This window comes from Vitis vinifera, chromosome 8 (genome assembly GCF_030704535.1).
Source record: "Vitis vinifera cultivar Pinot Noir 40024 chromosome 8, ASM3070453v1".
NCBI classification, from domain to species: domain Eukaryota; kingdom Viridiplantae; phylum Streptophyta; class Magnoliopsida; order Vitales; family Vitaceae; genus Vitis; species Vitis vinifera.
Window position 1 is genome coordinate 22,402,320 of NC_081812.1, and position 12,952 is coordinate 22,415,271.

The 12,952-nt window shown below is 32.9% G+C and overlaps 2 protein-coding genes across 2 annotated transcripts; both read right to left on the bottom strand.

Annotated features, from left to right (window-relative positions):
• Nucleotides 1-464: 464 nt before the first annotated feature.
• Nucleotides 465-4,249, bottom strand: LOC100265763 (cytochrome P450 93A2). The gene is made up of 3 exons (XM_010655527.3): nt 4,171-4,249; nt 1,297-2,283; nt 465-1,193 (listed from the first exon to the last, which is right to left on the bottom strand). The coding sequence occupies exons 2-3, from the start codon at nt 2,206-2,208 to the stop codon at nt 555-557; spliced, it is 1,551 nt and encodes a 516-aa protein (XP_010653829.1). The 5' UTR covers nt 2,209-2,283; nt 4,171-4,249; the 3' UTR covers nt 465-554.
• Nucleotides 4,250-7,281: 3,032 nt separating this feature from the next.
• On the bottom strand, nt 7,282-10,135 carry LOC100255477 (polygalacturonase). The gene is made up of 9 exons (XM_002277178.5): nt 9,771-10,135; nt 9,278-9,406; nt 8,997-9,164; nt 8,870-8,890; nt 8,559-8,766; nt 8,377-8,458; nt 8,137-8,245; nt 7,857-7,973; nt 7,282-7,734 (listed from the first exon to the last, which is right to left on the bottom strand). Exons 1-9 carry the CDS (start codon nt 10,044-10,046, stop codon nt 7,516-7,518), a joined length of 1,329 nt encoding a protein of 442 aa, XP_002277214.2. The 5' UTR covers nt 10,047-10,135; the 3' UTR covers nt 7,282-7,515.
• Nucleotides 10,136-12,952: the final 2,817 nt, after the last annotated feature.

The following is a 12,952-nucleotide window of genomic DNA, read 5'->3' on the forward strand; positions in this document are numbered from 1 at the left end:
TAATAAATTTATCAATTTTTTTTTACTCCTTTGACGGGGTGAAGACAAAACTGCTTCCTTGGCCTCCTTCATTCATTGTGCCCTTGCTATTTTCAAATGAATTCTAAACTATACAAGGGCACAATGAAAGATCTATTTATTAATAAACTTCATAAATTTGGACTCAAGACTCCATCGATCTCTCTCTATCCAAACCTTATACATTTCTTTCCCTATCTTTTCCATTATTTGCTCACTTTTTCCACTCAAACACTACCCTCTACTCTATCAAAGATTCGCTTTATTCATCACTTTCTATTTCTATTCCATCAACATCTCACCATCTAAAACTCAACACACCATTTTCTTAGTTGAACTCAAAATTGCAATTACACAAACACAAATATTAACTTTCCTAAAAATAAAAATAAATAATTTGAGTCAAATGTGAATAATACGAGAATATAATATAATTTTTTATTCAAAGAGCTTGATATAACATATTTCATGTAGAAATGAAATCTTAAAACATACATATTTTTCGCCAACCAACCTAGCATTTAGGTTCGCTTTGTTTACATTGTATATTTTGGAAATGGATTGACCCTAGCCACTGGGACACAAATCAAAGGGTGTACAAGGACTGCGTTAGGCCCCTCTTCCATATCAACATTTCCATTTCCTCCATCACCAACTCTCCATTCAAAACACTGGATCATAGCAGCCAGGCTTGTCTGAATTACCTGCAGTGCTAGTGAAACTCCAGGGCAAATTCTCCTTCCACTCCCAAATGGCAGCAGATGAAAATGTTGGCCCCTTACATCCAAGTGACTCTTTAGACTCCCATCTTCTGTCAGGAATCTCTCGGGCAAGAACTGAAGTGGGTTCTCCCAGTAGTTTGGGTCCCTTCCAATAGCCCAACGGTTAACAAATAGTTGGGTCTTTGCAGGAATATGATAACCTCCAATGGTGCAATCTTCTGTAGATTCTCTAGCGATTAATGCGCCAGGAGGATGGAGCCTAAGTATCTCCTTAACAATGGCTTGAAGATAAGGAAGGTTTGCGATATCTGATTCTTCCACAAGTCTGTCCTTTCCCACTACAGAATCGATCTCTTGTCTCGCTTTCTCCATAATGTTTGGGTGGTTAATTAGCTCCGCTACTGCCCATATTGCTGCGGTACCAGATGTTTCTGTTCCCCCTCCAAAAATATCCTGAATAAGTTAAAAAAAAGAATTACCCTTCTTCAATTAGTTTAATGGACAAAACTTCTTTAATTCATATGGTTATGAATTAGTAAAAGTGAGAATTAATTACCAAAATGATGCCCTTGACGTTCTCTCTTGTCAGTCTCATCTCCTCTTTCTCATTTTCCATGATATCAAGTAAAATATCAAGAAAGTCATTCATTGCGACTCCTGCATCATTCATGTCCCTCTTCTTCCTCCTTTCTTCTTCACGAGCCTTCATGACCCTTTCCATTATTGCATCAAACCTTGCACGAGCTTCTTTGACCCTCTTCTTAAACCCCTGTAGGTCTAAATTCTTACAAAACCAGACAAAATCCGACAAGTTAAAACTGCCTATGAGCTTCATCATCTCTGTCATCAACTCCTTCACTTCAGTAGCATCATCTTCGCTGTCAGAACATCTGTGTCTCATGATCATTTTTGTTATTAAGTTGTTTGTTAGCCTCATAATCTCTTTCTTTACATCAACCGCCTCACCTGCTTCAGCTTTTCCCAGTAGTGTCTGCAAAAATAGATGTCTCTCTTCTCTCATAACTGGGACAAATTTATCTAGTGTTTGGACACCTAGAAGTTTGGTCATAGAAAGTTTTTTCATGAATTTCCAATAGGGTCCATATGAAGCAAAGGCAATATCATTTGAGCCATAGAATAGATAATCAATATTGCTGAGTTTGGGTCGGTTGGCAAATGAAATGTCATGGGTTTGGAGAAACTCTTTTGCCATCTCCCCGGAGGAAACTACCACACTAGGGATGGAACCAAAGTAGAATTGAAAAAGCGGTCCATAGCGGAGTGAGAGTTTGTGAAGGGATTGGTAAGGTTTTGAGCCAAGGAGGTGGAAGTGTCCGATGATAGGTAGTGCTAGTGGGCCCGGTGGACGTCGCACCCTGGTCCGGTATTTTGTGAACAAGGCTCGGGCCAGGATGAAAGATATGAGCCAGATGAGGAACAGAATGACGTGGTCTTGGACATCAGCCATGGTATACAAACTCTACACTTTTTCTCTTTCTATTTGATCTGTCAATAGCTTCTTGCCTGCTTAGGGTCTCTAAATCTAAATAAAGGTCAGAAAAACATAAACCCAATATCAAAATAAAATAAAATAAATAAATTATACAGCATTATAACCACAGATATACAAAATGTTTTTCCATTGATTTCCATAGTTTTGTGATGACGATGTTTATTTGGGCCATTTGCTTTTTATTTTATTTTTGGGTCAATTTAATTCTAGACTCGGTCAGCATGAAGTTGGGCCTTCCGGCCCAATTATATGGTGGGTGGGCCGTTTGAGCTATTGAGATCGTTATTCAAGACTAGTAAGGCCCAATCTCAGCCTAATTTGAGATGATATAATATAAAGTTTATGTTTGGATGTCGGGACATACACAAAAAAAAAAAAAAAAAAAAAACTAAGAAAATGATTTTATAATGTTTGATTATCCTATAAAAAAGTTAAATATAATTAAAATTAATTAGAAAATTATTCATTTCCAAAGTATTTAATGAAGAATTAAAACAATTAATATGAGTATTAATTAGCATATAAAATAATTTATTTACTTTAAATATATTTCTTTTCTTTGTATTTTCCCTTAATTTTTTTAAGAATCAAAGATAACCAAGTTGATGAGTTGCATAAATGTAACTTATAGCGATAAAGAGAAAGAATAAAAGAGAGGTTTAAATTAAATAAATTTCTCTTAGATGCTTTTTAAATTTATTTCTTTCTTTTCTTATATGAAGAATGAAGAATTTTGAAATCATATAATTTCTTCAAAAAAAAAATGATAAATTAAATAAGGGATTGTTTAATGAATTAATAGTATAAAATAATTCCCAAATTTATAAATCTAAAATCCATATTTTATATAAATGTTTGTAAATATTTAGATGCATTTTAAATTTATTTTTTTCTTTTCTTATATGAAGAATGAAGAATTTTGAAATCATATAATTTCTTCCAAAAAAATTGATAAATTAAATAAAGGATGGTTTAATGAATTAATTTCCCAAATTTGTAATCTAAAATCCATATTTTATATCAATGTCTTTAAATATATTTAGATTATATACATGTCCCTTTTAAAATAAAAGACTATTTTTTCCAGAAAAAGTAATATTTTTATTTTTAACCCTATCTTACATCCAATATTTTTTTGATAAAAAGTTTAAAGGCAAAAAAAAGTTAAAAGAGCATATATATATATATATATATATATGGAATTTTCAATATATAAAAGTTATTTTTTTCAAATATAGGTATTATCTCATCTTTTGATCAAATATTTTATCGCCCAAGGTCATCTCTACCCATAAATAAATTTTATGTATTGAAAATTGCTCTCTGCGGTGGGAATTAAAGAATTGGTATTTATGTAAAAAAAGAAAGTTATATTTCATGTGTTTTTTATTTTTTATTTTTTTATTCCTCTTATATCTGTGGCTTGGGGATTCACTTTTTGATCACGAAAGGAAAGACGAGAATGGAAAAAAAAATAGATAAAAAGAAGCTAAAAATCACTTTTATAACAGCGCCCGAAGATAGAATACAACCACAACTTCAACTCCGTACTTTCATATTAAAAAAAAATACTTTATAAAATACAAATTTTAAATAATTATTTAAAATATATTAATATTTTATATATATTTTTATCAAATATATTATTTTTATCATTTAAGTATTATCTTTTACGTATGAAAATTGAATTAGTTTTAAAAGATTTTTATTTTATAATTATTTTTATATAAGTGGGAATAGGCTAACAAAAAACAAAGGCAGATCCCGAACTAGTATGAGATCGCCTTGCTTCAAATCGATCGGGATCTCTCTGAAAAAACTAGAGATTGAATGAAGAAAAACTATGAAAGAAGTGAAATAGGATTCTGAATATAAATATTCTGAGAAATGAGAGAGAAGTTTCGATAGGATTGTTACCTTTGGAGGTATTTGAGTCGTTGAAATCTAGGCGCTGGCGCTGATAGGGAAAGGAGAAGACGTCCAGAAAATAAACTGTGAAGTGGCCAATGGTTTTCTTTGAGCGTTCTCTTGCATTTTAAGTACGCTTGCGTGCGAGTGTGGTTGACTGTTCACCGTTTCGTGGGGTTTTAAAAATAACTATTTTTTTAATGGGTTGGTCTTTGGTATCCATTATTTACTTTGGGGGTACTTAACCACTTTTAACCCAGTATTAAAATGCTAACTTTTTACTTACTAATAAAATGTCCTCTCATCTGTAAATAGCATGTCATTAAAAAATTTAAAAAAAACTTATAGTAGAGATGATCTAGAAATAATCACATGCATCTTATACATATCTAAATATTATAATTTTTTTTTATAATTTATTATTAAATATCAAATATAATTTGTTATTTAATTAAATAATTAACACTTATCTAAAATAAGGAAATCCTACCAACCATCCTTATACTAATTTAATAATATTAACTACTGTATTGGAAAATATGTGAAAAATATATAAGATGTGTTTTGATAATCAAATTTGAAGATTGGACTTAAATTTCTTGAGTAAGGAAAGAAAAAAATTTGTGTTTCATAAAAAAGATGAAATATTTCAAGTGATTATAAGTGTTAAAAAGTAATATTTGATAATTTTTATTTAAATATAAATTTTGTAGATAGAAATGTCACCTTAAATAACATTTAAATATGTAATTATTTATAAAATAGTTTTTTGTTATCAATATTTTTATATCATTTTTTATATTTATAGGGAAGTTTTATGCGTTGTGAAAAAAGAAAATAAGAATTTTTATTTTTTGAGAAAATACTATATGAAAGATCTTAAGTAATTACAAATGTTAAAAGGGTAACATTTGATACATTTTTTTTATTTAAATATAAATTTTGTAAATAGAAATGTTATGTTAAACAATGTAATGATTTATAAGATTTAGATTTAGATTTAGATATGTTGAATATGCCCATTAGCCATATGAATACTTCGATTCTCATGGTCCACCGTCCACTAGACCTTCAAACCACTTTAATCAAAATCCACTACCATTAAAAGCCATTCTCATGGTGGCACTCATTTCTCAAATTCATTTATTCATTTTAAAACAAACATCAATGAATCAAAGGCATATACACGTATGTCGCAAGAACTCCACTCACAGCCGTGTCCCCATTAATTTTCCTTTTCTTCCACTTCATTATTTCCATGAGAATTTGATCCATAAAAAATTCAAGCACTAGCCACGCACTTCACACGACTATGAAGTTTATATTTAGCTTTTGAATTGTCAGACTCCACTTATGCATCTAAGGCTATTGAAATCTTGCATTCAGCACTTGAACTCTATAATTCCACTAATGCTGCAATGCATGGCCATAAATCCTCCATTCCCATGGCTACCTACACTTGCATTTCACTTTAAAAATGAATTAAACCAGATTTCTCATCATCGCTGGCTGCAACATATCTCCATTGACTATTTCATTTTTTAAAATGAATTGTACAAGAGATTCTCACCACCATGAACATCACGCCATGGCTGCAACATCTCTCCATTGAGTAATCCTTATCTCATTTTTAATTCAACCACTGAATCATGCTATTCCTCCAATAAACTCCATCATGCATGGTGGATGTGTTTTTCCAGGAGAGTGCACGGTTTCATACTGTGGCTCTGTGAATTGGCTGTATACTCCTACTGAATGAGGTGATGCGCACCAGAAAAACAATAGAGATGATTCTCCCATGTCCATATGATCTCCAGTGGCTAATGAAAGTTTTATCTCTAGTTGCTAATGAAGATGTGGCGCACAGTAGCAAAAATAAAGACAATGAGGAGAAAACTGACTAGATGAATTGTCGGTCGGAGGTGATAATGGTGACGATGTTGTGCATAATACCTGCGATCGGTCCGATGCAGAAGATTTTATCCAATTTTCGGTACTGTTGTGGTCTTGGTCCGGAACTCTGAATTAGAGAAACTCATGATGATCATCTGATGAATAATGAAGGAGATCTCTGGCATGATACGAAGATGAAGACCTCTGGCATTGCCTTGCAAATTCCCGGGGAGATGCAGGTGATAATATACCTATGAAGAAGATAATGCTCACTGCTGAAAAGAATGACACCCACTGCTGAAGCCTTTCCAGAACCAGTACGCATCAATGGAAGTCTTCCTCGAAGCTGCTTATGCGTGGTATGGGGATGAAAGTTTTCCTCGGTGTCCTTGCAGAGATCCTCCTTCTGAAACTTCCAGAATTCCTTAGGCCATGTCATCTGATCGTATCATTCTTGGTGCACCTCCTTTGTAGACTTCCAGAAACACACACCCCCCGTGTGATGTTGCCATTCTTCCCACCGAAAATGATCTCTTTGGGAGTCTTCTGAAAGACCCTCCACAGATGTGTGATTGCACGGAAATAACTCATGCAGATGGCCTCATGTTGCCAAATCAATCCAGAAGTGCAACAAAGTTTTAAGTTAATAACTTAAGAACAATTCAACTTAAAATCAACATGCAATCAGTACTCAGTTTTAGCAAATATTTACTAAGTATGCATGTTAATACCATTATCAATCTTTTATTAAATAATTTTTTTTATTTCCATTATATAAGTATGGTGTTTTTTTAAATATTCATATAACATAATTCATTTCCATTTTTATTCAAATATTTATTTCCTTCCTTGACTCTATAGCACCGTACATTTATTATTTATTATATAAATTAATATCTGTAAGTATTTGTTTAATTTTAAAATTAAATACATGAATAAAAATTTAATTATTTATGAATGAATTGGATAAAATAAGAATTGAATAAAAATTCAATTCTTACCTTTGTTTGGGACAACCCAAAAGTAACCTAGTTCTAATGGCCTTCGGGCCTGAACTTCGGATATGGGCCAATTTCATGTTGGATGCATTTTTAAAAAAAAAATATATTTTTATTATTTTGAGGAAACACTATATAGCATGGTATTGAATCAAGGGAGAAAAACTCTAAAGAAAAAAAAATAATTTTCAAAAAAATGAAAAAGAACTAGTAAATGCTAAAATGAAAATTAATAACAAACAAATGGTCATTTTATTGATGATAAACAATAAGAGAACATCAACTCCATTGTATTGATAGATAGTATTGTGTGTTGGGCTACATTCAAATAATAAATGGTCTTATTCTATCATAAACAAATTAATATGACATACTCAATATTACTTTTCAATAATGAGTATATAACGTATAAACACCAATAAGTGTGTGATCAGAACAAATAACCCTAGCTTCCATGCAATTCTCAAGTGCAACTTGGAGACACATCTCCTTTTTCAGTCACTTTGGCATTGTTGCACACAGCTTGGGCTGCTTTTCCTCCTCCAATTTCTATATCAATGTCTTGCAGCACAATCCCCTGACATGGAAACTTGTCGCTGCAATCAAGTTGTATAGCCTCACTTGAAGAACTTGTTCCTTTGATGTTCTGGTACAGCACATTTTGCACTTGAACCGCCCGGCTCTGTGACAAAACCAAGTACTAGCTCCATTATTTGTATTATGGAAATCATGAACAATTAATTAAGGGTTGATGACATTGATTTTGTTTGTTAAGATCCAGGGTTGAGGTTTGAGTTTCAATACCTGTGATTTGCATGGTTTGTCCCCGTCACAGTACTTTTGGTCTATTATTATAGGGTTCTTTACATTATGCATTTCGATGTTTTGGAATTTGATATTGCTTGCGCTCCCAGACCCTCCCTGCAACAAAATTCTCGAGTTAATAACCGAGATTCACCGAAAATTTAAGTTATTAAGTAATGAATGTAATGAGTCAATAATGCATATTAAATTAACTTATAGTACTAAAGCTTCTTCGTAATATCCGACTTATACAAACATATGTATGCCTGTTTCTTCTTACCGGCCACGTCTTGATTCTAACTCCATTTGTGGTTCCCGAAAGGGTTGCCCCGTTCACTGTAATATCTGAAACGTGAGCCTCTGAGTTTCCAGATCCTAAGCTTCCAATACTGAGGAGTTGGCCATGGAAAAAATACAAAATTCAAAAGAAATACATAGATGTTAGTGTTGATTAATGAGTCATATATAGAAATTAAGATTAATTTAGCGATATTAATGTTGGGGTTACTGGATTAATTACCTGATTCCATGGCCTGGTCCACAGGTGATACCAGTGGCTTGCAAGTTCTGGGTTCCACTCACAATTGAAATACAGTCGTCACCTTCAACAATCAAACAAAATTTGTCATTGATTCAGCATGGTTACAACTATTTTTAAAAAAAAAAAAATTAGTTTTGTTTTTAGGCAAATTTTGAGGATACCTGTTCCTATAACTGAGCTTGAAATCTGGATATTTTGGGTGTCAGTCACATGGATTCCATCAGTGTTGGGGCTGTCCCCTGGTGCAGTTACAGTGAGACCCGAAGCTTGAACACCCACGCATTTTTCAAAAGAAACATGCATTTGCTGGGCATTTTGGATCTTGAGGTTCTTCACTACCAAGTTCTTGCAGTTGTAGAAGGTTAAGGCCTGCCAAAACATAATTCCAAACAAGAAATTATATGTCTTCCATTTTCATATAAACATCATAGAAAAAGTTTGCACTCATATGAGAGGATGTATATCGACGTACCGTTGGTGCATCCTTGCAAGACTGCGGGAATTTAAAGGGAAAAAAAAATAATTCAGCCAATGATCATTAAAAGATAATCAAAAGAAAAACAGAGAGAGAGAGAGAGAGTTATGAGTGGCATAATTACAAGATCATCGTTCACTTTGCAAGAGTTCTCCCACCATGTCTTCCCATTTCCATTGATGGTTCCACCACCTTGAACCGCTAAGTTTTGGACATTTTCAAAGACAAGCCACCGGGTCATATCGTTACTGTAGGCAGATCGATCAGCAGATGCCTGGACAGTTCCATATATCTGGGTTTTTTTTTTCCCCCCAAAAATATCATTAGTCATTTTATACGATATACATTAATTAGAAACAGCTGCTTGAAGGTCTGAAGAAAATGACTCCTGTGATGGAATCTCACCTGCACTGTAATACTGGATTTGCAAGGACCTTCAAATGTAATTGGCTTAAGGAGATAGTTCTTGTTTTTGGGCACCACTAGGACAGATCCTTGAGATGAACAAGCTGCCTCCCAAGCTTTCTTGAATGCCTGAAAGACCCAGCATTGGTTATTCATATTACTTCGCATGGAAGAACTAATGAAAATAAGACTGAATCCAACAAGCCCTAATAATTTTAATATGTTTGATTCATAGCATAGTTTGTCTTCATTGGATGTGAAGTTCTTCAATAGTAATTAGCCATCATTTTCATTTAGATCAATGATATAAATAGTAATTAGCCAATCCGCTTCTAGTATACAATGACATACTATAACTTATTGTGATCAATATATCAAAATGCAAGCTCGGATCAAACTACATAGAACAATAATGCAGAGATCTGGAAATGAGGACATTCTTATAAGGTTAATAAGTCAATACACATATTGACGTCTCTAGCTATATCCATACCTCTGTGGCATCACTTCCATCACCTTTAGCTCCATAATCATTCACGCTAACCGTTTTAACTGAAGCCAAAGATCTACCCACTTTACCAATCCTCTTAGAGCCCATGATTTTACTTCCAAATTTGCGCCATGGCCAGCTCTCATACGCCCGGGAAGAATCATAGGCATATGCGTCGTCAAGATAATCGTAAGGTGGGTTCCCTTGCAAACCGTAGTAGCATGGGAAAGAAAGCAGAAAGACGATGAGAAATGGGATGAAGCGTCTTTGTAGAGACATTGTTTCTTCGTTGGTAAAGGGGAGAGAAAATATTCTGAAAGATATTACATTGAGGCTAAGATTGGAATGATGATGAGAGGAATAGAGGTGATGAAAATATGAAGTGCTGAGGTTATGTATTTATATCATCAGGGGTTTTGGGTCTACCGCCCATCACACAATGCCCCTTGAGGTATGGATTGGGAATCATTTGGGATACGCAAGAGTACTGCTACCAGAATGAACTCCTGGACACCATAGCTGACTTTGATGCATTCATGCATCAGTCCATATTTATTTTTTATTAATATCTAATCTGTATAGAATGTCGTGCATATTTGCGGTTATACATTTTGAATAAATTCAACTACATAAATTTTGCAACTTATAATGAGAAAAACTCATTAACACTTAGATCAACGAGCCTCATCACGCAAAGAAGGCAAATACTGAGGGCCACTTTTTCATATACACGTACATGTAACATGCATATATGCATCATCTAGCCTATTAATTCTGTCCATTAATTATCATCAGAGTATTCCAAATGATTATGGAAGCTGGCTAATAGGTCACATAAAAATTGGTATTTATCCTTTACTGTATATATCGAATGATGCACACATGAATCATATGTAAATGCATCAAATGATCCACACGTATGCTCATGATGTCACAGAGATGAACTATGGGCCTATGGCAAGCTAGTGACCTCCCCTTCCCTTCACATGTTGCCAAATTCCACACTTGTCACAACCCGATTTGCCCGGAAATAATCTGCCCCACACTTTCAGAAGCGTGTGGGGGTTTTCATGGAATTCATGCATAAAAAATATTGAGTTGCCGTAATCTATTTTGAGGGATAAAAAGGGTAGGCATGGGATTTGAGTAGAGGTGTTTGTTGAGTTCCTACGTGGTAATCTCCCTTCCTTAATGAATATAAGACTTTAGAGCACTTCACATGCTGATGGAATTTGAACCTTTTCACAAGATGGCATTGTCTCGTGATTCCCAAAATTAACAAGCAATCCAACTGAGAAAAACTTGAGCTTTAAGCTTGTAATATGGTGTCGCCACGTGTATACCCCGTGACAAATCATAGATCACGTGCTGCCAACCATTTGCCAGTTCGTTGATACATTATAGTAGAGAGGCGTGGTTTGAAAAATGGGGGTTGGATTACACATGCAAGGTGGTATGGGCTGAAGAATATGAGTTCATTAGATAACAGCTTATCATGTATTTTGACAACCCAGTTTGAAAAAGGCCATCAATCATCATCAATCATTATGGACTCATGTCTCATTTTTTAATGGGTAATACGTTAGCTAAGATTATTAAATGGGAAGTTGTAAAGAAGTTTGAGCCAACTAACTGTCTGGAAAGTTGCTTTCAATGGAAGGTACACATGAACTTATACCAAATTCCGTCGAATGGAAGAGTTGAAACTTGAATCAATGGGTGTAATATTATTAATCAGATCATTTTCTTCAAACCAAGCAATAAATTCGGCCAAGCACATGAGCCTAACCGTTGCCAATTTCAACACTGCAAGTTAATTTGTGACTACTCCATTTCAGCTCTTTCCTTCTTTTTGCCTTTTTCTTTATTTTGTTCACTTTGGTGTAAAACGCATTTTTTATTTTATTTTATTCATTTGGGTGTGAAGCTGAGAAAAAATAGAGTAAGATGATGGAGTTGCGTGCTTGAAACGATTATAATATAATATTATTGTTTAAGATTACGTATGACTCTCGAAAAGTATTAAGAGAAGAATAAAATTATTAAAAAAAATAATTTACATATTTAGTTATCTTATAAAAAAAATCAAATATAACTAAAACTAATTAAAAAATCATATATTTTAAAATTATTTAATTTTTATATAAAAAAATTAAAATAAATTTAAAATAATTTATTAACCATAAATATATTTTTTATTTTCTTTTACTTTTTATCTTTTTTTTTTCACTTACTTTTTTTCTCAAACCACACATAACCTCAAACTCTATTGACTTGTGTCAATGGAAAATGGAAAGGCACTTAATGAACAAATTCATTGGAGAAGAGGGTGTCATCATGTTGTTGTTTAGGTTTCTTCAAAATGGAGAAAATTTTCTATAAATTCTGTTGCAAACTTAGGGGAATTAATGCAGGTCTAAAAAGGCGGCCAAACCCACATTTACCTATTTATATTGTGGATAAATTTTACTGATCATCTCCTTTAATGTTTCAATTAGATACACTTAACCGTTATGAATTTGAAATTTTTTTAAATACTTCTCTTATAGTAAAACAAAATTTTATAATTTTTAATTTTCAATTTTAAAATTAACACATCGACCAAAGTGTTATTGTTCAAATTTAACAATTCTAACTTTCATTAAATTTTAACTTTTTAAATAATATCCAAAAAATAAAGTTTAAATCAAAATCCTAATAATATTAAAATCTCATCTTAACCATCACTTCTCGTCAAAATTGAAAATACCTGAAAAATTGTCGATGAAGACGAATGAGTTCAAAGTCTAATAAAGAATATTATTACAATTTTATTGATTAAATATTTTCAATTATGATTTCAAATACGAGATAAAATGTATAATTTTTTTCATAAAAACTTTTGCGTCCAAACATGCTAATACATTCAAAAAATTTCAACCAAACACTTTTATATCTATATTAAAACAATTTCTTATCAAATACATTCAAAATCCTTTTACTTTGGTTATCGAATAATAAATGGTCTCTAATGACTTAGGACTTTACAAATAGATGACTAACCTCAAATTGGTTCATTTTAAGGTGGACAAAACTAAATGTTACTAGTACTAGTAACATCTAACCAAACCCTTATAGGTTGGGGTCTAAATCAGTTATATTTCCCACCACTAAATGTGAAGATCAACTATTATTTTCTGCTTACT

Excerpts from the sequence above, each read along its gene's own strand:
- LOC100265763 (XM_010655527.3), bottom strand. The coding sequence starts at position 2,208 with ATGGCTGATGTCCAAGACCACGTCATTCTGTTCCTCATCTGGCTCATA. Across the intron at positions 1,194-1,296 it reads ACGTCAAGGGCATCATTTTG|GATATTTTTGGAGGGGGAAC; the intron begins GTAATTAATTCT and ends TAACTTATTCAG.
- LOC100255477 (XM_002277178.5), bottom strand. The coding sequence starts at position 10,046 with ATGTCTCTACAAAGACGCTTCATCCCATTTCTCATCGTCTTTCTGCTT. Across the intron at positions 8,891-8,996 it reads GCAAAGTGAACGATGATCTT|TCTTGCAAGGATGCACCAAC; the intron begins GTAATTATGCCA and ends AAATTCCCGCAG. Across the intron at positions 7,974-8,136 it reads TTAGAATCAAGACGTGGCCG|GGAGGGTCTGGGAGCGCAAG; the intron begins GTAAGAAGAAAC and ends ATTTTGTTGCAG.